The following is a 26,794-nucleotide window of genomic DNA, read 5'->3' on the forward strand; positions in this document are numbered from 1 at the left end:
TAGAAAATTTTCATGAATTTCCAGAAAACTTCATAGTCATTAACAATAATAGAATGCATGGATTCTGCATCCAACTCTATCAAAGTCAAGAAATCCAGTCTGAACCCACTGAAAACTCATGCCTTCATCACTTCATCTGATTTATTCTACACAAAACCAGTTAGGAAACCGAACACTTTACATTAGTTTATTTGTGTTACCCAAAGCAATTAGAGATGAATATGCCTTCCCAAGTGATACAAATGTGAGTCTCCCTTTGTGGCAGGTTGTTTAAATTTACAACATAAAGCTAGCATTTCCATCTCCAATAAAATCCAAACAGACATTTAATTTTGGTACATGACATTTCTGACTAAAATAGAGCCAGAAAAGGCACTCAGACAGCTCTTATTGTTCATGAATTTGAACAAATTGGGGATCTGTGAATTTATAGCCAGGTTTTGCTCTACTATTGTTTAAAATAGCACACATGGAAAACACGCCATGGGTGTGTTGTAATTCAGCTTTAATGATGTAACACTTGGTTTCAGTCAATTGTTGGAGGGCTGCAAGTGACATTGGTTTTGTGCTTCAGACATTGCATGTAACTTAGCAATTATAGTAGGGCTTTCAATAATGGCTGTTGGCGGGATATCCGCAAGTGAAGTCATAGCAATTTTGAAAGAGAAAGCTAATAAAAATACACCTGCTTGTAGTGGAAAGTGAGCCTTTAATATCTCTGCTTTGAAGTTGGACAGAGCCTTTGGTATTAACTAACAGATACTCTGATGTAGAAATAATCCACTGCCCCGGGGGAAAGCAAGGTTGAAGTCAGAGCAGATTGTTATTTTCTAATCACCTACTTTCAATCACTCTGATATCACAAAAGGAAAATAGAATGAAGTGACAGTTTTTTTCTAAAATGCCTCAAAGATGCTATTATTTGAAAGCAAATCATTTTAGTTATAAGTATACAAACTAGCACATACATATTTCTTAAACTCATCCACAAGGTTATAAATAGCATGTTTTGGTAAGTGTTTTTGGTTGTTGTCTGAAACTTCAGGATGATTTGAAATTTTACCTTCTAGTAAATCATTCAAGATGATGTGCAGAGTTTCAAATTTGCTTCTTGAGTCCTTTGTTCCTCTTTGTCTCTTTTCCTTATCCACTTTTCAAGTCATTCATGAATAGTTCTTTACACGTAAAAAAAAAAAAAAAACGTGAGAAGGTAAAGGCACTTGTGACGATTCCTTTTACACAATTTGGTGCATTTCTGCTCTCAGGAATCCTCCTGGTGCTGTGGGAAATTAATTCCTTCACTTGGTGATTTGCTTCTAGGTTTCTTACTTGGGGTTACTTATAGTCTATAGTAACTTTTATGAGACGTTTAATACAGTGAGTCTGTAATAAATGCTCATTTATTGAGATCACTGGAGGAAGAGATAGTTTAGGAATAAATACAGTTGAAAGTTGGAAATTCTTCAAAGAGAAATGGCTATTAAGTACCAAACTACAATTATTTTTCCCAAATACTTATTATAATTATGCTAACTATTGGTTATGACATCTAAATTGGTATGAAATAATTTATATATCAATGTTTTCTAAGCACTTTAAATATTGATGGTTTTCTGAGCCAGTTTTCTTTATAAATGAATGTTTGAACCCATGTCAGTAACATTCTTTTTTTTCCTTCTTCTTCTTCCCCTCCTCTTCCTCCTCCTCCTCCTCTTCCTCCTCCTCCTCCTCCTCCTCTCTCTCTCTTTCTCTCTCTTTCTCTCTCTCTCTTTTTGTTTTTGTTCTTAATTCAGTAGTGCATCTCTATAGAGAGTATCAAGTAACCCAAAGGATATACATTAGCACTTGTCAGGGCCACATTTAACATCAGCATGCTAAGTACATTGAAACTTACTACCAAGTTCAAAGGGAATATATGGGCTCTAAATCCCATCTTAATGTGGTAAAGACTCAGCATCAAGGTGTTTGTTTTGTTGAAAAGAAGTCACATTTTATTTGTCATTTATGAAATGGACTTTGATGTTTCTTTAAGCCAGGAGAGATTTTTTTTCCTCATTCAGTTACTGTATCAGTTAAGTACATTCTCATTAGAGAGTATTGCATAAGAAGTCTATTTGGGGGGGGGGGGAAGGAATAGAGTGTTTTCTTTATAGAATTTCAGTGTGTAATTTGCATGTAAGTTGAAAGTGAATTGTTGTTGAGACTTGGCACCTGCTGGAATGAGTATCCATTTCAGGCTACAAAGTAGTGCTCTGAAATAAATATCAGGAAGCTTGTTAAATTTTTTAGCTGTATCATCGCATTAGTATAAGATATTATGGTAAAACAGAATTGAGTTCAATTTTCTGGTTATATGTTTGGGCTATAAGTTTTTCTTTCTAGTGTTCATTAAGAGTTTGTATTGACAGAGAGATTTCAAGGTTAAAAGAAGAGGGGCTGATCCATTTAACATTTGTACACCCAAAGAGCATCATGTAATTTATGGCATAATGTGAAATATTGATATTACTCTATAACATCTGCCAGATATTCAGGATATGAAAATATAGAGGTTTAAATACCATTTTGTATCCAAAAAAGGTAAAATGTATTTTCATTTTGGTAATGAATATAAACGTAAGCAATTTTAGTAAATAATTGTGATCTTGAATACTAATTGTTATTATTTATTGAATCTCTAATAAGTACCAGGCACTCTCATAGACCTCTCACTTCATTTACTTTATATCATTTCATGTTAGTTATCCATGGAATTATACAAGAAAGGTCTTGTTTCATATTTTGACTTGCCCAAAGTCACACAGCTAGCAGTGAGAAAATCCAAATACCAGACTAGCTTGGACCAGAAGCTTTAGCTGAAGTGGGCAAGTGAAGGAGGAAAATTTGGTAAAATATCAGAGGATAAAAATGAGGGAATACATTAAAGAGAGAAAAATTTATGTGAAGTGCATTGAATCCAGTGCCTAAAGATAGGGTCTCTTTTACTTTGAGTTAGTGAAAATCTCTGATGAGACAGATCTTAGTCTCAGTGGTATTTTTAACAGCTGAGATCTGTTTTCTTCATAAATTGTTAAGTTGCTATGTTATACCAGAACCAGGCACAGAGTACAGTACCAATAACAGGACAGTCCTGATTGAGAGAAAGATATCAGTGTCCAGTGAAGATGTCTATTAGTTAACGTCATACTGTCTCTTCTAATGGATAAACTCCACAGAGTATCAGTGGCCTACCACAATAAAACCTTATTTTTTGCTCCCTAAAAAATCACTGTTAGTGTTCTCATTTGGTGTGTAGCCTTCTATGTGGTCTTTTAGGAACCTGGGCTCCTTTCCAATCTTATGGCTTCACTTCCTCTCCATTATAAATAAAGAGTGAAAGCAGAGCTGAATATTGTTCATTAGAGGGCTTGGGGGCCATATTGGAAGCAGTATATATAAAGTCTGCTCCCATTTCATTGGTAAGACTAGTCACATGACCATTCTTGATTTAAAAGGTGGCTGGGAAATATAATCTAATATGTCAAGGAGACACACATACACACACACACACACACACACACACACACACATTTGCAGAAGTGTTTGAATTAGAAAGTTCTCACTTCCTATACCATGAACACTCTATTTCCCATTCTGCAAAATTGGGGAAGGTGAATCTCACTGGTTTGGGAAGATAAAAAATGATAATGAGGAAAACATATCTTATGTAGGTATTAGTGACGACTGTGGTGTCAATTAGTGTTAACTATATAAAAATGGCACCTGCTAGTTGCTAGGTTATGGCTCTCTGACACTACAGAAAAAACCAAGTTGTTCTCTCATTTTTATTTCTGAAGCACATGTTTTCCCATCAAGCAGGTATCCATTGTTTACCTGGCCCACGAGAATAAACAATGTCTTGTAAAAAGAGTAAGCCACACTGTTATTTTAGGGAATAGGAATCCAGTCAGGGGAAAAGGTTGGTTTCATGCCCTACTATGGGTGGATGATTGGTGTGTTAAAGGAAGAGAAGAGCTAGAAGATCAATGGAAAGGGTTGATGGAAGGGAGAGGAGAAGGAGATGTATCAAACATGGGAACATGATCTGTGGAGACCTGTTGGTTAGTGTAACATATACATGGGTAACTATTGGGAATTTTTAAGCAGAGAAGTAATGTGATTTGACTTAGCCTTCAAAAGATCACTCTGGGGTGCCTGGATCTCTCAGTTGTTTAAGCATCTGACTCTTAATTTCAGCTCAGGTCAATATCTTATAGGTTTGTGGGATCAAGTCCCATGTCAGGCTCTGCTCTGACAGCACTGAGCCTGCTTGGGATTCTCTCTCTCCCTCTCTCTCTGCCTCTCCCCCCACTTGAGCTCTCTCTCTTTTTCTCTCTTTCTCTCTCAACATAAACTTGTTTAAAAAAAAGGGAAGATCATTCTAAAATTTTCTTTTAAAGGAATACTGACTGACTATTTTGAAATAAAAATATAATGAGTTTTATTCACCTGTCTAGAACACTCAATGACCACTTCTGGGCATCAGGTGTAGTATAATAAGATCCTTTATGATTAGCTTCTACAGAACCAGATTTTTCTTTTTTTTTTTAATGTTTGTTTTATTTTTGAGAGAGAGAGAGCGCACAAGCGGGGTAGGGTTGGAGACAGAGGGAGACACAGAATCTGAAGCATGTTCCAGGCTCCAGATTTTCAGCACAGAGCCCAATGTGGGGCCTGAGCTCACAAACCGTGAGATCATGACGTGAATCGAAATTGAATGCTTAACCGACTGAGGCACCCAGGCGCCCCACAACCAGATTTTTCTTTCACTCATCCTGGTGTCTTCCTCTCTGAAGAAGTGAATTTTTCACGGTTTACTCTAGCCTGGGAAGAATACATATGGGAAGAATCTCCTTTTTTTGCTCTCAGTCATAATCCTCCTTCCTTAATCTGCCAGAATTTTTAATAGCTTAAGAAATCTCCATATCATTTTTTCATGGAAGCCTCTTCTCCTCTCTCCTTCTCACTTCGAAACTATATACACCCCAAAGGTAGATAACCTTCCTATAGTATCCTATTGTAATTTATACTTCCTAGATCACTGTGCAATAGTTGTCTCTTTTCTAATCTTTTTCTCTCATTAAACTCCTAAGTTTCATAACAAGCTTACATTTATAGATGTGCATCTTCCCTAACTCAGTAGTTGATAAATTGTCAGTGCTGAACAAATGACCTTTGCATATGAGGAAGGAATGAAGCTTCAGGAAGATACCTCAGGCTCAGTGCAGTTATTTCCACACTTGTTCCTTTTCTTTCTGGAATCAAAGTCCAAGCATTCTTTTTGGTATCTAATATATTCTCCCCATCCCATGGTGTTTTGCCTCCTCCAACACTGGCTTCTCCTTCTATTAGCCCTAGCCTCAAGCTTTTTCAACTTTTAGCTATCTTTCTACTAATTGCAAATATGAAACAGAAAATATCAAAATGAATATTTAGAAAAACTTTGTCAAAACAGTCAAAAACATTTCTTCCATAAATAATAAGTTGAGAACTTCAGAGCTGAGTTATAACAGCTATATTCTAGGCAGTTAATTAGACCATCTCTTAAGCTCTTAGGCAGTTATGTTAGGCTCATAACACTACATGGGATTCAAATCTATGCCTTGGCAAAATCACAAATACTATATGTTGTGAATTTTCAGGATTGATCTAAAAGAATTAAAATAATTTACATTAGGACTACAAATGTCAAAATTCCATTTTTTTGGAAATTTGTGAACTGTTCAGCAGTTCACAAAATTTTTCCTGTGTTGGTCCTGGAACTCTATTTTGGTTTTGTTTTTTACATTTCCAAGATAATAAATACTTGAAAGTATGACTACTTCAATTATTGAAGGCAAAATGCACCAAGTCTCTCTTCCCCTTTCTCCCCATGCCTTTTGCATATAAGAGCCCTTCTTCTACAATTGCCCTACTTCCCAGAGGTCTAAAGGTGAAACTCACAACAAAATGGATGGTATCTGTTTGTCCAAAGTAGACCATTTGTATATTTGAATTTGATATCCACCCCATACAGATGATTATAGAGTTTTGTCTTTTTTTCACAAGAAAGAAAGCCACTTCTTTAAATGCAATCATTGTTGCCACATATAAGAGGTACATATAAGATCAGGAATGAATGTTTCATATGATCAGTAGGTTCAGAAAAAGATAAGAAAAATGAAAGTAGAATAATTGTAAGAGCGTTGTTAATAACTCTAGGGAAGCCTTTTCAAAACAGAATGTTGAGATGTGGGCATGAAACCAAAGACGTAGGTCTTTATGTTTTGCATGTTAGAGAACCTGTATTTTAAAAAAAAGACCAAAAAACAAAAATATTCCTAATGGAAGTAATGTCTATTGTTAATTTTTATTTCATCAAGATGCTAGAGTCTAAAACACATCTATTTTGTCTCCATTCCCCTTCGGATTATACTAATATATGAGTTTCTAAATCAAATATAGCCAAATGTAAACATAGGCCTCAGTATTTTGCCATATAGATGCCTGGGCTCCATCTAGTGGCAGAAGGTAACTGTAGGTTTTTACCATTTTCCCAGAGGTTTTTTTTCCCTTTATTTTTTCTTTTCAAATACATCTAATAGAGTTTGCATCTTAAGGACATCATGAATTAAGTTCCATAGGCTTCCAAAGAAACAGTAGTATGCGAGGTTAACAATTTGTGTCCATTCTTTTAGTTTGTACTATTCCTATTGAGAATATTTTATTGTCTCTACTTTCTAAAATTTGGCCTAAGTGGTCATTGCACGTTTTTATTCTTCTGGTTTCTTTCTTTGTCATTAAAGAGGACAGACAAAAATTGCATACCAACCAACCTATCATAAATGTCTTACCATTCAAATGTTGTATGAAATAGGGCACCTGGGTAGCTCAGTTTGACTCTTGATTTTGGCTCAGGTCATCATCTCACAATTCATGGGATGGAGACCTGCTTCAGGCTCTGTTTGGGATTCTCTCTCTCTGACCCTCCCCTGCTCATGTACACATTTCACATTCTGTCTCTCTCAAAATAAATGTTTTTTAAAAATGTATGAAACAATAATAAAACTTAAGAATAAAAATAATAAAGGCAAGTTAATGAAACACAGATAGGGCTAAAGAAAGTTAGCTGAAGTGAGATGGCAGATAATATTTTCAAGTTTAGCATTTTACTTTTTGCATGGTATTTCTTTTAATGTTTTGAATTATTTTTTTCTAGTTGCCACAGTTATTTTTTCCTTAAACATATTTTACAGGTCTGATGTATTATTAAAGTATTTCCATTTGCCTGTATGTGCACTCATGACTGTGTGTGTGTGTGTGCACACACATGTGTATATGTATAGAATGTTTTGTTCTTTTTCTAAACTCATAAACTATGAGATCATGACCTGAGCCAAAGTCAAGAATCGGATGCTTAACCGGCTGAGCCACCCAGGCGCCCCTGGAGTGTTTTATTCTTAATTGGATCAGTTCAGACGTGAATTTTATGAGGAAAATTAGTTTTAAAAAATAATTATAAGCCAAAAAGTGCCACAGTTTCAAACCTTTTACAGTAAATTTTAATCTGTGATGCCTTTGGAGTGTTGTTTATTGAATTATTACAGATAAAAATTATGTAGTAAATTTACATATAAAATTATTAAATATAAAACTGTTAATGTATGTATTTGTGAATACATACAAGGTTAATGGATGTAATTATCTAACTTCTATTATCTTCCCAATAGTAGTAACACTTAAAATTTAAATTTTTTTAATGTATTATTTATTTTTGAGACAGAGAGAGAGCATGATCAGGGGAGGGGCAGAGAGAGAGAGGGAGACACAGAATCCGAAGTAGGCTCCAGGCTGTCAGCACAAAGCCTGACGTGGGGCTCAATCTCACGAACCGTGAGATCATGACCTGAGCCAAAGTCAGACGCTTAACCGACTGAGCCACCCAGGAACCCCTTAACACTTACAAATTAAAAAGCTGTTTAGTGGAGCACCTGGGTGGCTCAGTCGGTTAAGCGTCCAACTTCAGCTCAGGTCATGATCTCGCAATTCCTGAGTTCAAGCCCCGAATTGGGCTCTGTGCTGACAGCTTGGAGCCTGGAGCCCGCTTCGGATGCTATGTCTCCCTCTCTCTCTCTGCCCCTCCCCTGATCATGCCCTGTCACTGTCTCTGTCTCTGTCTCTGTCTCTCTCTCTCAAAAATAAACATAAAAAAAATTAAAATAAATAAATAAAATGCTGTTTAGTTGGATATACAATTTGAATATCACTATGGAAGGCCACTTGTATATATCCAGTATATGTTTCTCAAAAAGGAAATTTTTTGTATTAAAGGTTTTATCTTTTAATAGCAGTTTTGTGTTCACAGCAAAATTGAGAAGGACAGAGATTTCCCATATACATTTTGCCTTCACTCATGCATAACCCCATTATCAACATTTCCTACCAGAATGGAGCATTTGTTACAGTTGATGAACCCACACTGACACATGATAGTCACCCAAAGTTCATAGTTAACATTAAAGTTCGCTCTTGATGTACATACTGTAAGTGTAGACAAAGGTATAATAACATCCACCTATCGTTATAGTATCGTAACAGAGTATTCTCACTGCCCTAAAAATCCTGTTTTCCATTTACTTATCTCTTCCCCCCCTTCCCTGGCAGCCGTGGATCTCTTTTCACTATCTCCATCATTAATCCATTTCCTTCTGTGTCTTTTTGTAAATACTTTCTCCTAGTGTGTGGATAATCTCTCATTCTCTTGACATTGTCTTTCACGGAACAGGCCTGTTGGTCGAAGGTGAGAGGAGTTACTGCTTCAGGGTGATAAACAAAATAATTTGATAGAAGCATTGGCCTAAAGTTGTCTGTTTTTACTACATTTATATTATAACTACGTTTATATTATATAATCTATATTATTGTTTTGGCAATACATGTTAAGACATAAAGTAGTTCTATATACTAAATACAAAATCTTTAATACAAAAACAGAACTTAAAGCAACTCTTTGGAAAATAAAAATGTCTACAGCAACTTTGAGCTTCACAGTTGCCTCTGTCTGAGGTAGTAACGAGAAATACTTACAGGCATTTGTCTGCAGTTAAATGAACTTAAAGCAAAGAAACACATATTTGGTAGCATCACATGTCTGTTTTGATAATATCACCATTTTAGCACAGGTATAAAATCGTAGTATTTGTTCAATATCATAGGGCTGCTTCTTTGTTGCATACTGCGAGGCTACTTTAAAGCCAAGATTGTGGAGGCACGCTTTTCTATCACACACCTTTTGTTCTGGCAAAATTCCTTGATTCCAAGCACAAAAGAACCCTGAGGCCTGTTAATCTCCAAGTTATTTTGTATCTAATATTATATGAGATTGAGAGCGTTTCATTGTTCTACTTGGGTATTTTGGGAGTTTTCTGTAGCATAGAATCAGTGATATGGGTTGTCTAAAGAAACAAGCCATGGGGGCGCCTGGGTGGTGCAGTCGGTTAAGCGTCCGACTTCAGCCAGGTCACGATCTCGCGGTCCGTGAGTTCGAGACCCGCGTCAGGCTCTGGGCTGATGGCTCGGAGCCTGGAGCCTGTTTCCGATTCTGTGTCTCCCTCTCTCTCTGCCCCTCCCCCGTTCATGCTCTGTCTCTCTCTGTCCCAAAAATAAATAAAACACATTGGAAAAAAAAAATTAAAAAAAAAAAAAAAAGAAACAAGCCATGGAGAATAACAAATGCATGTTATAAAACAAAACTCAAAAGGTCAGTATAATTTTGAAAACATCTTTCCTACCATCTTCATGTTAAATATTTATATTGTACATACTGTATTCCTCTTCTCAGTTTTTCTCTATCCACCTTGAAAGAAAGGTAGTAAGATTTCTGCTATGCTGGTTATTTTTTTCCTCCCCTGCATCTTTAATTCACATCAAAGAATTAAAAGACAAGAAAAATTACAAATGCACAAACAGAAACTTGAATAATCTGAATTAATTTCTCTCTGATTATTGGAACATTGTCTTAAGGTAAATTGCCTGTATCTGTTTGTAGAGATTACGTAATAAAGACGTTTATCTTGCTCTTAATATATACTATGAATAATAAGATTATTCTATAAGCAAATTTGCTTATAATATTTTTATATTACAAATTGAAGGGGCACCTGGGTGGCTCTCTCAGTTGAGCGACTTTTGATTTCGGCTCAGGTCATGATCTCACAGTTCCTGGGATTGAGCTCTACATCAAGCTCCAAGCTGACAGCATGGAGCCTACTTGCGATTTTCTCTTTCCCTCTCTCTCTCTCTGCCCCTCTCCTGCTTGCAATCTCTGTCTCCTCTCAAAATAAACATAAAAAAAAAACTTGTAGAAAAAAAGAAGAAATTGAAAAGCATTTTTATTACTCTAAAGAACCGCACTATTAAGTATGTTTATTTAAACATTAGGTATACCGAATATCTATCCTTTCATAGCTCAAGATGATCTTCAAAGTTGTGTCTATATGACCTAGTATCTTTTATGCAGAAGAAAATTAAATGTATTTTTAAATCAGAACTCATCAATCTTGGTAACTTGTGCTTCTATTCTCTTCGCTCCTTATCATCGTTCCCTTCATAAGTTATGGCATACATCTGCCAATTTTCCATCAAGATACATGAAGTATCTTTGAGTTTCCAAGTTATGTCTGATAATGATGTGTAATTTGGTATCTCATTTTTCTTATTAGTCATATACTTCTACTTAACAAGAAAGTACAGATTCTTGGGTTAATTCGGATCTTCTTTTTAGGAATGTCTGACTGGCGGTGGAACATACAATTCTTGATCTCACGGTTGTGAGTTTGAGCCCCACACAATAGAGATTAATTAAAAATAAAATGTTCAAAAAATATTTTTTACAAAGTCTAATCTGTTTTGTTTACTTTTTGTTTGCTCATTTCTTTCCTTTTTCAATGACTTTTTAATTCTAGAAAACATAGTAGGAAAAAATATATATTAAATAGACCCCTGATTGTGTAGTTGTAGCACAAAGTTTTGAAGATTAGAGAAAAGTAGCCTGCTTACTAGCCTATGGAGAATGAAAACAAATCTATACATATTTTTGGAATCTCCTTGAGTTTAAATTACAGAAAAAAAAAAAAAACTTGAAAGAAGATCTTGATACTGTTTGTCTTCTTTTTTTCTATTAAAGTTTAAAGCTGATTTTTATTGGGCAGATGTTGTCTTCTAAATTTAATAGTGATATATGACTTTTAGAAATGTTTAGATCTTTGTTATTAAATACAAACCTGTAAGCAAATTATCCACATATGTAAACTGTAGGGATGGGAATCCCTTCTTTTTCTCTCCCCACTGTTTTCTGACTACCCTGTCCCCCAAGAAAACTCCCAAGAGCTCCAGTCTTATACTTAATTTTGGACATATCTGTTCTTATTTGGAGGTGATGATGTATTTATAAACTTATGCCACCAACAGATCCTCACTATTGCTTTGTATAAGAATATATGCTACTTGGAAAACTTTAGTGCCAGATGTTTTTGGGATTTGGTATGTTTTCGAATTTTGAAAAGGTGCATGTACCATGTATTATGGAGCACTCCTAAGGGGGTCTGTCATAGCCCCCTGAGTCCAACATTTTATATTTTTTGTAGCAGATTTGCTAGCAAAATCAATTGTGGTAAATTCACCCTTAATTATTTAAATGAAGAACAGAATAATGTTTTGTTAATTCTAGTTTGGTTCTATGGTCAAACAAATTTTTTTAAATGCATACATACAACAGTTGGATTTCAGAGGTTTTAAATTTCAGAGTGATATATATAAAACAGAGTTGTAAAAAAATTGTACCAAAAACTCTGTTGAAGGTATCTCCATCTCTCTTCTGTCTCTGTCTCTGTCTCTTTCTGTCTTTTGCCAGGACAGGAGTTAAAATGAAATGAGTGGATTTAAAGTAAGAGAGTTTCCTAACAGAACTATTTCAGAAAATTTGCCATAACATTTAACTTCACATAAGCCATACATCATTTGAACCTTAATTGATTTTAAACACTAAAAATTGTAGCTATGTAACCTACATGCAGCATATATTTGACAATTGACCTGTAGCATGTTTTCCCTAACTAAAAAAAGAGGAAAGTTTGTTCTTTTGCTTTGTTTTTCTCATTTGGAGATTGTTTTTTCAAGCTCATTTATATCCAAGCATTACTAGGAATATATAACACTCTGTGACATCTATCATGTCATTTATTAATAGTAGTGGGAGAAAAACTGCTGGAAAGAATTTGGTAATAATCAGTCATAGAATACAGTGAAAGACATCGTGGAGACCAAAAAGAAATAGAATTTTCAGAAGAGATAATGAATAACCAAATATAAGATATAAGAATCACCAAATAGGTTGTGTGCTGAGAAAAAGGTAATCGGATTTGGTACTTAGAATGGCATTAGAGAATCAACATGGGCCGCTTCAAGAACTGTGGTTTTAGAGTTTTCAAAGTACTAGTTAGGTAAAAAGCATATTTATCAGCTTCTATAAGAAGTCAGGTAAAGGCAAGAAAAGAAAAAAAAATGGTTTCAGACAATGTAATTTTAGTCTGTGTATTTAAAATATTTTAATTAAATCATGATATGGTTAAGTTATAATTAAATTTCTTTATGAACAGACGATAAGCATTGAAAGACAATGCATACCAGATCAATCCTAAAATTAATCTGGCAGGACCTATATAAGAGAAATTTCTGTTAATGCTAGAAGAATGATAGTACTTGACATTTCATAGTTTCCTTAATTTTGTAATATTTAATTTCCATGAACTCAAAGATTGTCTTTTGATACTGGTTTGTGAATTAACCTCAGGTAATCATATCAGCTTATTTGATTGAACATGTGGATTAGGATTTCAAGACCAGCAAGGTGTTTTTATCTTTAATCCATTTTAAAATAATACCATTTTGAGAGAGATACTAAGTTCAAGTCTCTGTCTTTTATCAGAAGAAACCTGAACTTGATTACGATGTGTAAGAATAAAACTCTCATGAGGAACAATTTTAAGACTTTATAATCTTTTTGACTTATATATAACAAAGAATAGAAGCCTTTCTGAAACGCTTCCAGTGGAAATTATTCAATGGTGCTATCCATTGACTATAATTATTGTCTTTCTGGGTGGCAAATTCTCCTCTACTCTTGCTATAGCAGATACTTGTATCAAATCACTTCTGACCTCATGTTTGGAAATGAATGAATGAATTAAAGTCTTCTGGGATATTTTATTTTACTGTTAGTAGCTTAAAAATAATGTGTTCATGTTCACTCCAATCAAGTGCCTAAGAGGATTTAACAGGTGTTTAAAATGGTAAGAGAGTTTAAGCCAACCAATAGGTTAGGAAAGTTCTCTTATTACAAGATGATATTGTACCCAGTAATTTGAGTGGAATTTGAACCTCTTCGCCTATCCCCACTCCTAATTTAATAAAGAAAACTGGATTACTCTATAATGATTTATTCTAGCCTACATTTATTTTTATGTCCCAACACTAAATATAAGTATCTGGTTTCATCTAGACATCTGTCAATGGTCAGGTTATGGATGGTTAAATAAGCTTTTACAGTGTCTTGGGATTATGGAATTGACTTCTTTTCAGGGTCATAAATACATACCTTATATATGTTGGATATAGTGCAAATCTACAATTCAGATTAAAAATAATCTTAAAACAAAGGACAAAGATTAAGTTAGTATTGATCTTACTATATTGGAATATTTCTCTGATTTGTGTGAAACATTGGCACAGAATTTACTAAAATGAAAGTCAGAGTTACTATTTTGAGTCAACATCACAAGGAAAATTTACTTGACCGTTTTGGGGAAAACAGAGTTGTGAACTGGAAGTCCTTTCTAAGTACTTATAGTTTAATAACAATGCCACATGTGGATATACTTGATGCATTTCATTTTCCCTATGTCCATTCTGCCAGTTATAGAGAACAAAAGCTAAATATTCTCTTTATATGAAGACAATTTGGTTTTACTACCATGAAATTGGAGTACCATTGGCAGACAGTGAAGGAGGCTATATACATGCTGCCTAAAACAATCAAATAATTTAAGTGAAATATAGTCAATAAACCTGTAAAGTAAGATGATTTATTTAGTTACAGAAATCTACTTTGAAAATGTTTCTTCTTGAAATTTCTTTTGCTAATAATGATATTGCTAACAATGTTGAATAGTATATATGTATCTTGGTCTATTAAAGGCTTCAACATGTCTTATAGCAGAAAAAAAATTTGATTTATCTTATTTTATTTTGTTTTTTAATGTTTTTTTTTTAATTTTTGAAAGACAGAGAGTGAGTTGGAGAGGGGCAGAGAGAGAGGGAGATACAGAATCCAAGGCAGGCTCCAGGCTCTGAGTTGTCAACACAGAGCCTGACAAGGGGATGGAACTCACAAACTGTGAGATTATGACTTGAGCTGAAGTCAGCCATTTAACCACTGAGCCACCCAGACACCCCAAAAGTTGACTTTATTGAGATCCCTTTTGCTTAAATATCTGATAAATAAAACTTCTTTTTCTTTTCTTTCTTTTTTTGTATTTATTATTTTTTAATTACTCAATTAACTAATTAATTAATTTTTGGTTAGGAAAAGCAGCGGTCTCGTGTGTGCAGTTTTTAGACCTCCATTCAGCCACATAAGAATAGGTCTTGGGCCTGGAATACTTCTTTCCAAGAGATAAAGAGTACACACAGACAGTACAGGGCTTATCTCTGTACTGTCAGTGGGTATGTCTTTCTCTGTTTCAAACTCAATGAGTACTCCTATATTTTGCTTACATATGTCAGTGTCTCTCAGGCACATCCTCAGCTGTCAGTATTTCAGACGCAGTGAAGGTGGAGGAGAGGTCCTTGAACCAAGGCTTAACGGGGGGTGTGCAAAGCCAATTGCCCTGCTTTAGTTGTCAAGGGAACCCACCAGCCATGCAGAACTGGCGCACACTGAACCTGATCTTGCTGTCTCTCCTCTTTGTGAGTAAAAGTGTTGTTCCACCCAGTGCTTGACGGTGTTGTTTTCCTCGGCAACTCCTATACCAAGGTGCAAGGAGCAGAAGTGTTTGGATCCAAATTCCTGGTGGCTAGTGTTGTGATGATCGTTGTGATCCTCCGTGGATTTGGAGTCCTCTCCTGGCACAGACAGCCAGTGCATGGTGTTCTACTCAGTGATATTTCTCTTAATGATGTGTCTCAAAATCAATTCTTCTTGGAACATCATTCAGAAATTATTTCCATAGATAATTGAAATTTGACACTGGACAGGTGTTGTGACATTTGACATTTGCTAAACTGTTTAGGTATTGTGAAGTTGACCTATAATTGAGAAAATTATGAAAGGTGATGTGATGGTCTCTTTTTTATTCTATTTACTCTAAAGTTAAGGACCTTGTATATAATGGTCCTCTTTATGAAGAGCACTTTTCCTCTGATCTCAGTAACAGGTATAGTTATGTAAATTTGATGGAACCATTTCTCTCTCTCTAAGTTTTTATTTAAATTCCAGTTAGTTAACATATAGTGTAATGTTAGTTTCACATTGACAATAGAGTAATTCAACACTTCCATACAACACTCAGTGTTCATCACAAGTGCACTCCTTAATTCCCATAACCTGTTCAACCCATCCCCCACTGACTTCCCCTCTGGTAGCCATCAGTTTGTTCTCTATAGTTATGAGTCTCTTTCTTGGTTTGCCTCTCCTTCCTTTTTTCCCCTTTGTTTTGTTTCTTAAATTCCACATATGAATGAAATCATATGGTATTTGTCTCTGAGTTACATCGCTTAGCATAATGCTCTCTAGCTCCATCCTATCACTGCAAAATGGCAAGATTTAATTCTTTTTTATGGCCAAGTAATATTCCATTGTGTGTGTGTATGTATGTATGTATGTATGTATGTATGTACGTGTATACACACACACATACCACATTTTCTTTATCCATTCATCAATCAGTGGATACTTGGACTGTTTCCATAATTTGGCTAATGTAAATAATGCTCCCATAAACATTGGGGTACCTTTATCCCTTTGAATTAGTATTTTTGTATTTTATGGGTAAATAACTAATAATTATATCTCTTTTATGTAAATACCTATTAATTTGGTAGCTAGATCTTATTTTTCTATGTGTTGGTTGGTAAATAGCTCAGAGTCAAATATGTAACAAATATCTGTAGATGATTTACTTTTCTCTTCATTTTTACTTCAGTTTTTAAATATATATATATTTTAAAAGTTTTGCTGTGTGTGTAAGTTTTCTCCTGCTGCCATAACAAATTAAGACAACTTAGTGACTTAAAATAACACAAATTTATTATCTCCCAGCTCTGAATGTCGGAAATCTTGGTTGGCTCAGCTAATTACTCTGCTCCAAGTTTGACCAGGGCAAAACCAAGAGGTTGATGTGCTGGATTCTTATCAGGATGCTCTAGAAAATGTTCACTCAAAGCTCATTCAGGATGCTAGCATAATCCATAGCCTTGTGGTTGCAGGACTGATGTTTCCATTTCTTTGCTGGCTGTCTACTAGGGGATGTTGTTATTGCCAAGAAGCCTCACTCACTATATTGTGACACCCACATCTCAGAACTAGCAATGACCTAGCAAATTCTTCTGATGCCTGGAATCTGATTTCCTCTTCTGCCACATTTTTGTTTTCTCCTCTTTTGCCTCTCATCAGAGAAATTTCATTGCTTTTAAGGGCTTGGGAGATTAGATTGGGTCCACCAAAATAATTCAGAATTGATCTTCCCCTCTTAAGTTTCAGAAGATTAATTATATCTGCAGAGTCCCTTTGGCCATGTAAGATAATGTGCACACAGGTCCCAGGGATTAAGTCATTGACATCTTTAGGGGGTCATTACTTGACCTACTATATTATACTCTATAAATGTTTGATCATTATTTTTTGATATATCATAAATGAAATTTTAATAACAAAACAAGAAAAAAATAGATAATTTTCCAGTGAACTGAAAAAAAGTAAGAACCTCAGATTACTTTGTATATGAGGAGAATCTCATAAAATTTTTTCTAGCTAAAATTTGATTTAAAATATAATGCAGTTATTTTCATTTTTAAATTTTAGAGTTAAAGTGACAATGAACATTTATAAACATTAAGCATATATATTTGCCAGGTTTTTTGGCTATTTTCCTAAGTTAGTGAACAAAATAAAATCTATGAATTGTATCATTATATTGTCACAATGTTATTTCATTTCTCCTTACCTCTGTCCCTTGTGTTTAAGTTCATGAAGCATTTGCTTTATTTCATCTAATTTTTAATATTTTTTATGTATATAATTTTTTAATGTTTATTTCTGAGACAGAGAGAGACAGAGCATGAGTGGGGTGGGGCGGAGAGAGAGGGAGACACAGAATCAGAAGCAGGCTCCAAGCTCTGAGCTGTCAACACAGAGCCCGACACGGGGCTCCAAACCACAAACCATGAGATCATGACCTGAGCCAAAGTCAGTCCCCCAACCGCCTGAGTCACCCAGGTGCCCCTAATTTTTAATATTTTTTAAACACTTACTCGTTTTTGAGAGACAGAACACAAGTAGAAGAGGGGGAGAGAGAGAAGGAGACACAGAATCTGAAGCAGGCTCCAGGCTCCGAGCTGTCAGCACAGAGCCTGATACTGGGCTTGAACTCAAGAACTGTGAGGTCATGACCTGAGCTGAATTCAGATGCTTACTAGACTGAGCCACCCAGGTGGCCCTATTACATTTAATTTTGTAATTACCAGAACCATAAGTCCTTTTACTCTCTACAATATAGGTACATCTGCTAGCAAAAAGTGTCTGTCCTTTTCAGGAAGCCTAGCTGTTAAGATGTGGGTTTTTTAAGGCGTTTTTTTTTTTTTTTCTGACAAAAGTAAGATAAATCTGAGCCCGCTGCTTACTACTTTTAGCATATTTGAGTACTATGTAAACTTACTGTTCTGTTTTCCTCACTTGTAAATGAGTTTAGTAGTTGTTACCTCACAGGACTCTGAGTAGTAACTGTAAATTGTTTACCAGTATGTCTGGAATATAGCTAAGAGAAAGTTGATGAAGGAGGGTTTTTTTTTTTAAGACTATCATTACAGGGGATCAGTGAGAAACATGACTTCATTGCTGTGGAAGAAGGCAGATTATAGAAGGGTTTTCTCTGTCCACCAAAAACTTGTTTTTATTTTAGCCATATAAGACATCATTCTTGTTCTGTTACCCAGCAAATATTCATATAGACATTTCGTGTACCTACTCTCTCCTTTGTCATCTTTCTGCATCTCTTACCTTCTATTTCAGGTCACTTATCTTCCGGTGAGTTCATTCTTTAGAATTTCCTTCACTGAATGTTGGCTAGCAGTGGAATCTTCAAGCTTCTGTTTGTCTGAAACTATATTTATTTCACAACCTCATTTTTGAAAGATTGCCCACTACCCACCCCTTGTATAAAATTCTATGCTGGCAACTATTTTCTTTTAGCACACTAAAGATGTATCTGATTGTCCAATGACTTCCATGACCATTCTTTTTTTTTTTTTTTTTTTTTTTTTTAATTTTTTTTTTTTCAACGTTTTTATTTATTTTTGGGACAGAGAGAGACAGAGCATGAACGGGGGAGGGGCAGAGAGAGAGGGAGACACAGAATCGGAAACAGGCCCCAGGCTCCGAGCCATCAGCCCAGAGCCTGACGCGGGGCTCGAACTCACGGACTGCGAGATCGTGACCTGGCTGAAGTCGGACGCTTAACCGACTGCGCCACCCAGGCGCCCCTCCATGACCATTCTTAAAGAGGTCACTTCTCATCCCAACTGTCAATTCTTTGAAGGAAACCTGACTTTTATTCTTCCCCTGCTTTAGCAACTTTAAACATTTGCTTTTGTATGTAGTGTTTTATAGTTTAACATGCTGCATGTAGGCTTGGCTTTCTTTTTTTTTTTATCGTTCTTAGGATTCATGTAGCTTTTTGAAGCTATGAAATATTGGTTTATATCAGTTCTAGAAAATGCTCAACCTTTAATTTGTCAAATATTGCCTCAACGCAACACTCTTCCTTTTTTTTTGCAACTCGATCTTCCATGTCTTTTAAGTTCGCTCTGTTTTTAAATTTTTTCATCTTTTTTTTCTCCTTGTGCTGCACTTGGATAACACTTCCTTGACAGTTGGTAAATCCTTTCTCTACGATAATATAATCTGATATTAAAGCCATCCATTTAGTTAAAAGATTTGGTTATTGGGGCACCTGGGTGGATCAGTCGATTAAGCGTCTGACTTTAGCTCATGTCATGATCTCATGGTTCATGGGTTCAAGCCCCACGTCAGGCTCTATGCTGACAGCTTAGAGCCTGCAGCCTGCTTCCAATTCTTGTCTCCCTCTTTGCCTCTCCCCTGCTTACTCTCTTACTCTTTTTCTTTCTTGAAAATAAATAAGCATTAAAAATAATTTTAAATAAGATTTTGATTGTTGTATTTTTTATTACCATAAGCTCTCTTTTCTTAATATATTGCTTTTTAGTTTCTTATTTCCTGTGAATATTTTAAATTTCTTTAAATATGGCAAAGGAGTTATTTTAGAATATATATCAGATAATTCCAACAGCTGTCTTTTGACATTCTACTGTTTGCGTATATTCTTACTCAGGATGCTTTGTTTTCTTGTGAAGTTGATTACTTTTTGTTATATGTTGGTCACTGCCTTTAAAAAATTATATTTAATGATTCATTAAGGCCTAAAATGAGAGTGATTTTCTCCAGAGAGAATTTGTGTTTGCTTTAGCCAGGCAGCTGGATGTTCTACAAGACAAGCTATTTGGTTCACCTAAGATCTGTAAACTTGGCTGTACATCTGAGCAATGGTTGGCTTGTGATTGCAACTTCCTGGGGACATTTTTCTCCCATCTCTGCTCAGGGCCTATGTAACTTTTTCTCTAGTAGCCTGATATTAGAAAGGTAGGTGGGATCATTAGGGGTTCCAGATTTGTGTGGGGAGGCTTTTCTGTTGACTGTCCACTTTGCATGGTTCCTGGGTTTTTATTAATCTTCCCCTTCAGGTGATGATGCCAAAAACTAAATTATGTTTGATGGAGCACAGATGTCCTCAGCCCAAAACTGGTTCTCACACTCCATGCATTCTTATTTTTGCTTGGATTTTTGGCTGTATGGTCCTCTTGTTAGCTCTTCAGTGCTTTAAAAAAAAAAAAAAATATATATATATATATATATATATTATATATAATACATATAAATTTATGCATTTATGTATTAAAATACATTTATATAATTATATGTATATTATTAAAATATATATAATTTTTTTTTGTTTTTAGTAGCAGGGTCTTTTAACCCTGTGTAGTAGGCAGAATAATAGCCCACTAAATATGTACATGTTCTAATTCCCAGAACTGTGAATGTGTTGTTACATGGCAAGGAGAAATTAAGGTTGCACATGGAGTTAAGGTTGCTAATTCATCTGCCTTCAGAAGGGGGAGATTACCCTGACTTGTCTGGGTGGGCCCACTGGAGTCACAGTATCGTTAGAAATGAGAGAGATGGGCAGGGAAGTCAGAGTGAGGTGATGTGAGAAGCATGCAACTAGTTATTACTGGCTTTGAAGTTGGAAGAAGGCCTTGCGCCAAAGAATGTGGGCAGCCTCTAGAAGCTGGAAAAAGCACGGAAACGGATTCTCCCTCAGAGCCTCCAGAAAGGAAGGAAGCTCTGCCAACATATTTAATTTTGGAACGGCAAGGCTCATTTTAGACCTCTGACCTCCAGAGCTGTAAAATAAGTAATTTGTGTTATTTTAAGCCACTAGATTTGTGGTAATTTATAATGACAGCAATAGGATAATAATGTACTGTATCCTATTAGAAATAGAAGCTCCCCATTGTTTTATAAAGAGCGTAGTTAAATATTAAAGATCTGAAAAGAACAATGGTACGGTCCCCATTTTTGTGGTTACTTTACACTTAATATCATTTAAAACATAATGGTGAAATAATGTGCTACTAAGGAAAGTAAGGATATTTTGTCTGATCCAATTGGTTTTAATATTAGTGATTGATGTACATTACCTTAAATCCTGATCGATTTGAAACTAAAAGATACAGTATTCCAAATGGTTACCAAATATGCTTATTTCTAGCAAAGTGATGAAAACTAAAATTTTAACTAGCTCGCTTCCTCCAAACTCATTGCTCAGAGTGAATGGAAATTTTTGCTACAAATATTTTCTCAACATTTTTGACAAATAAAAACCTAAATAACCACAACTTTGTTCATTTACTACATGTGAGTTTTTGTAAGAGGTTTTACATTTATTTCAATAACATTACTGAATCAAATTATTCTTTAAATTAAAGCCAAACTTGATCTATTTCAAGTGTGCCAAGTTACTTAGCCTTATTGCTATGCGTTTGCTCATGAAAGCCGCTAATCCTGTGAGGACTGGCACAGACCATGTGAGGAGCTAGGGAATCAGATCCCATAACAAACCATGATGAGCAAAGATTTCCTTCCAGACAGCATATGATGCATATTTTCCGTCATAAAATGTATATGAATGAATATAGATGTATAGAGTGTTAATTCGGAACCCTAAAAAGATGATATTAGAAGAATTTGACCTGATCCTGCAGCCAGTATACTTTCTATTGAATGACAATGTTTATTAAATAGAATGATGATCTTTGATTGATTGACTCTTAGGTGAGTCAATTAGTCCTTCTTGGCTTTGTTCATATCATCTCTAAAATAATAAGGAATAAATATAATAATAACTAAGGTTTGTCATTCTCCAACATTTTAACTATTATAGAAAGAGTGTACACACACATACCTATACAAAAATAATATATTTATTATTTTATGTAAAATATATTGATAAATAAAGACCTTCATCTAACATGCTGAAAATGTCTTTTAAAATAAAATTTAATAAAACGAAACCTGAGTTACGTTGGCTAGATGAGATCTTATGTTGGAAGGAGAAGAGAAAAGGTATATCTCACTGTGGCTAGGGCAATGAACTTCAAAGTGGCTTTAGTTCCCTCTGACCCATAACATTTGTTTCATAACTCTTTTGATATAGTTGAAGATCATCACTGTTACAGAGAGATGTTAACAAAGTATAAAGTATTTCCCTTCTGCTGATCATCTTTTACTGGTACCTACTCAAAAATTTGGAGATGTCCTCCTATGGAAAAAATGTTGGCCCTATTCGTCTTGCCTGTCTGTAAAACAGCTCAGTGAGGATAATGATGATTCTTCATAACATGTGCCTGTAGTTGCAATTAATGTGTTCCCCCAAAGGATTTCTAGCAAGACTTGTCTTTCCATAATATACCATGTCTCTTTTATACTGATCATTTGATAAATAACTGCTCAAAGGGGCTATTACTGATGGACTGTTATTGCTTGATATGGCTGTTGGAGCTAGTGATTTTAGCCCAGTCTCTGAGCTAACGGAATGCATGCTAAAGCTGTTTAACATTAAGAAGTTGTAAACTTTTAAGTTGTGAATCTTAGCTGGATGACTCTGTTTGACCATTCTCAAATCAGTGCTTTTGAAATCAAGCTTAAACTGGATTGAATATCAATTTTACTATACACAGACTAAAGAACATTGGAACAATTACTTAAATATTGTGAAACTTTGTTTCTTTATCCACAGAATGAAGAAAATATTGCCTGCTTCCATGAGTTATGTGAAATCCTTTGTAAATGCTAAAGCTTATCGTATTAGTTGTTATAGTCTCATTATATGTGATATATTAGTATGAGTATCAGTCAATACAGGAATGTCAAAGAACTTTGCTTAGCAGAGAAGTATTGTCTGTTTTTATTATTGAGCGTTTTGACTTGTAATTCAGAAAGCTCTAATAGAAATTAAAGGCATAAGCTTTGTCCCTAAGAAGCTCTCAGTAAATTGATACATGCCAGTGAGGAAACAGTTGCTGTGCATAGTGAAAGACTTTGTGAACTGGGTAAGTATTAAGTGGCTGCTGTAGGAATATAGAAGGGATGTCGAACCCTCTCTGGTAGTTCAAATGAGGTAAACGTGATCACAGACTTAAAGAAAAATGAGAGTAAATTAAGCAGAAGAGGGGGAAGAATACATTTTTAAGGGGGGTTGGGACATGTGCAAGGTTAAGGCAAATTTTCTGTGCTTGAGGAGTAACAAATGGCTTGGAGTGATGGGTGCACGCATGAAGAATGGGAGAGATATGATTAGTAAGGCACATACAGGCAGGAGAAGCAGAATTTACCCTGCTCTCTAGATAGGAGAAGAAGTGAAATTCTTTAGAGAAGTAAGATGAATAGAGTTCTTTGCGAAGATTTTTCTCACAGCTTGTGGGTGATGGATGGAGAGAGCTGCAGGGAGGCACTGAGAAAGGGGGCCAGAAAAACTGGAAGCACAGAACATAGTGGGGAAATTTTTATGTATTTAGAAAGTAGGGCTCGAATTAAGTTAGACTGAAGCATTAGGCACTGGGCATGTGTGGGATTGACTAGAGAGAGATTTTAGAGATAATCTCTATTAGCTTGTTTACTGATTGGTCAGAGGTGGGGGTGAAGGAAAGACGAATATTGCGTAGTCTCCTAAATTTCTGGGTTGATGAACTCCTACTCTCATTGAACGTGGCAGCTGGGAAAGGGCAGAGATTTGAAGGGCCAGATACTGAGTTTATTTGTTGGTATGTTTATATGACATGCCTGAATCTCAGCTGCAAATCTGAAATTCAGGAAAACTGGTCAGGCCTGGAAGTATAGATTTGAGTGTCAGTTTGAAGGTGGTCAGAAAACCCATCTGCATAGAAGCAATTGCCTTGTAAAATTTTTCATTGTTATTCATGCAATTACATGATTAGGTAATTTTAATGTCTACTTCCTGTAGGCTTCATAAGAAATAGAGTCTAGTATACATTAGTGATATATTTCAAAACATCCACATTAGTTTTAAAACAAGTAAATTAAAGAGTCATGTTGTGTTATATTGTACATTGATCTGTCCATCTAAGAAAAAAGTTCTATATCAGCCACTGCCACTATCATTTTTAAGATAAGTATTTTTAATTATACTTACAAGTAAAGGTGTATGCCTGTTTTAACTTTTGCCCATGTGATCAAATGGATGATTCAAAGTTTTTCCAAATAAATGGCTTTGGCTTGAAGACAAGGTATGTCAAACAAGAATTCAAACATTTTAGGGTCCCAAAGCAATCCATCATAATTAAATATAAATTGTATCTTTATCTTTCACAAGATAATTAGAGCTAGGTGACTAGAATGGACATTAAGGTAGTGTAATATATGAATCTCATTATCATCGCTAGTAGATTTGTCTTATTAGGGAGGGAAGGATTGTACAGTTACACATCAAAAATATTTTTTTCCTTTTGGAATCACTTCATCATTGTTTCTTGTTTGAATATTTTTTTAAAAAATTCTAATGTTTATTTCTTTGAGAGAGAGGGTGTGAGCAGGGGGAGGGCAGAGAAGTGGGGGCGGGGGAGGGAAGGGAGGAAGTATCCCAAGCAGGCTTCACACAGTCAGAGCAGAGCCTGATGCAAGGCTTGAATTTAAGAAGTATGAGATCATGACCTGAGCTGAAATCAAGAGTCAGACAGTTAACCGACTGAGCATTGGTTGAAATAGTCCAAATGGTGGACTGTTTTATATAAAGAAGGATTTCATTACCTTTGTTATGATGATTATAACTTATTTTAATAATAATTATACACCAAAGTGATTTGTCTTATTAGTGATGGAAGAATTGTACATTTAACATCAAAAATTATTTTTTCCTGGAATGCCTGGGTGACTCAGTCAGTTAAACATTCTACTCTTGCTTTCTGCTCAGGTCATGATCTCATGGTTCGTGAGTTAGAGCCTCACATGGGGCTCTGCAAAGACAGGTCATGATCTCAGGGTTGTTGTCTCAAGCTGTGCATAGGGCTCTGTGCTGACAGTGCACAGCCTGCTTGGGGTTCTCTTTCTCCCTCCCTCTCTGCCCCTCCCCACTTCTGTGCATGTGACTCTTTCTCTCTCAAAATAAATAAACTTTAAAATAATAATAGTAATAATAATAATAATAATAATAATATTTATACACCAGATGTGTAAGTTAAGTTTCTCCACTAGACCTTTCCATTGTGACACTCTTAGCATAATAAAGTAGAATTTCAGTTTTGAGGACATATTGTTCAGCCTAGAAGAATTAATAGAATCTAAAATAATAGGTGAAAGTTGAAATTGCACTAATTCTAAATATTAAAATCTAACCATGTGAAACATTAACAATCCTTAAGAGTGTCATAAATTATTTTAACTTTTTAGCAAGGTGACAAAAATTGCTATATTTTGTAAAGCTTTTTTTTACACAGTCATATTCTGTTATAAGTAAATTCGGGCTCCAGGCCAAGGAGAACTTTGGAGAACTTTTAAGTTTGAGAGACCGTCTCACAGCTGGAAAGCACCCCAAAGTGGATTGATCACAGAAGAATATGTTTTCCATTATCCAGACCTCTACCAAACTGTTTCTTGTAGCTTGAAAATAATAAAGATTTTGTAAGCCCCAAGAGGTCTTTTTTGATCCATGAATGAAGTTACCCTGGATTCATATAACTAAAATCTGACTTCCTTTCAACCATTGAAATTCAAAACCCTTCCATTTATTAGAATGGAATAAGAAAAGTCTTCCAAAATGTCAAAACTTAGTATTCTAATGAAGTCAATGTCAGTGCATATCAAAAGTTTTTATTCCATTTAAGGTGAGTACAATATGATGTGAAAGGAAATGTAAAATGAGTCATGGAAGTAGGTTAATTAAAACAGAATATTAGAGGATGAATTCAGGTAGCCTTTAAATTATTTTTAACATTTTTAAAAATCAAAGTTATACTTTTTTTCCTCTTAGTTATCACAAAATTATTTTATTCATATTTCAATGTTTGGAATTTATGAATTTCCAGAAAAATAAGATATTTGGGTTTTTGTTACTTTAAATTTCTTGTTACCCAGAATTTTGAGACAAGAAAAAATCTTTGAAAAGTGGTTCTTCTGACCCATCCGTGAACTTATAATGCCATTTTATCCATGATATATTGTACATTTGTAGTACCTTTTTATAGACGAAACGAAGCATGATTCATAGAATGTTCTGTGTGACTTACCTAGACATAGTCTCCATTTTGCAGTAAGCAGTGGAAGAGGTCATTTGTTGTGTGTAAATGTGGTACCCTAGTAACTTAGCAGTATATCTAAAATAAAATCTAAGTCATCATTTCAATTCTAGATCACATATATCCAGATCATATACACAGGAATGAAATTTTGAGGCAGTTTTTCTCAGAATAAAATTGGGAATTGCTCTTAAGAATCAGTTACCATTGGAGTCAAAGGAAATAACTACAAAATCACAAGGTTTGAGAAGTGGTGCAATCACCCATCTTGCCAGGTGAAAGAAATTGATGCAACATGTTGAACTTTGATCATTCATGTTTCACTAGCGAACCTAAACGCACAGAGAATACTTTACTCAAATTGCTTACAAGAAATGCCAACCCTCATCTCTCCTTATCAAAGAGATGAAGATATGGGAGAATAAAAAAAAAAAAAAAAAACCCTGCAGATTATCCTTAAATCTTATTTTAGACAATATATATATTTTTTACTTCCTGTCCTATCAAACTATTGTTTTACCCAGATTTCTTAACAGAATTGCCTTCTCCTTGCCCC

At 35.1% G+C, this 26,794-nt stretch overlaps 1 protein-coding gene across 6 annotated transcripts in view; it reads left to right on the forward strand.

The window, feature by feature from the left end:
- AGMO (alkylglycerol monooxygenase) overlaps window positions 1-26,794 on the forward strand; it is a 377,151-nt gene that overhangs the window by 265,397 nt on the left and 84,960 nt on the right. Inside the window, exon 14 of one of the 6 annotated variants that reach the window (XM_058724926.1) lies at window positions 16,394-16,414. The exons of the other annotated variants lie outside the window; for them this stretch is intronic. Coding sequence (XP_058580909.1) covers window positions 16,394-16,399 — 6 coding nt within the window. The 3' untranslated portion in view covers window positions 16,400-16,414. Of the gene's footprint in view, window positions 1-16,393; window positions 16,415-26,794 lie in introns of those variants that run through there. 6 annotated transcript variants of the gene reach the window in all.

The sequence above is a fragment of the Neofelis nebulosa genome, chromosome 4, assembly GCF_028018385.1.
Source record: "Neofelis nebulosa isolate mNeoNeb1 chromosome 4, mNeoNeb1.pri, whole genome shotgun sequence".
NCBI classification, from domain to species: domain Eukaryota; kingdom Metazoa; phylum Chordata; class Mammalia; order Carnivora; family Felidae; genus Neofelis; species Neofelis nebulosa.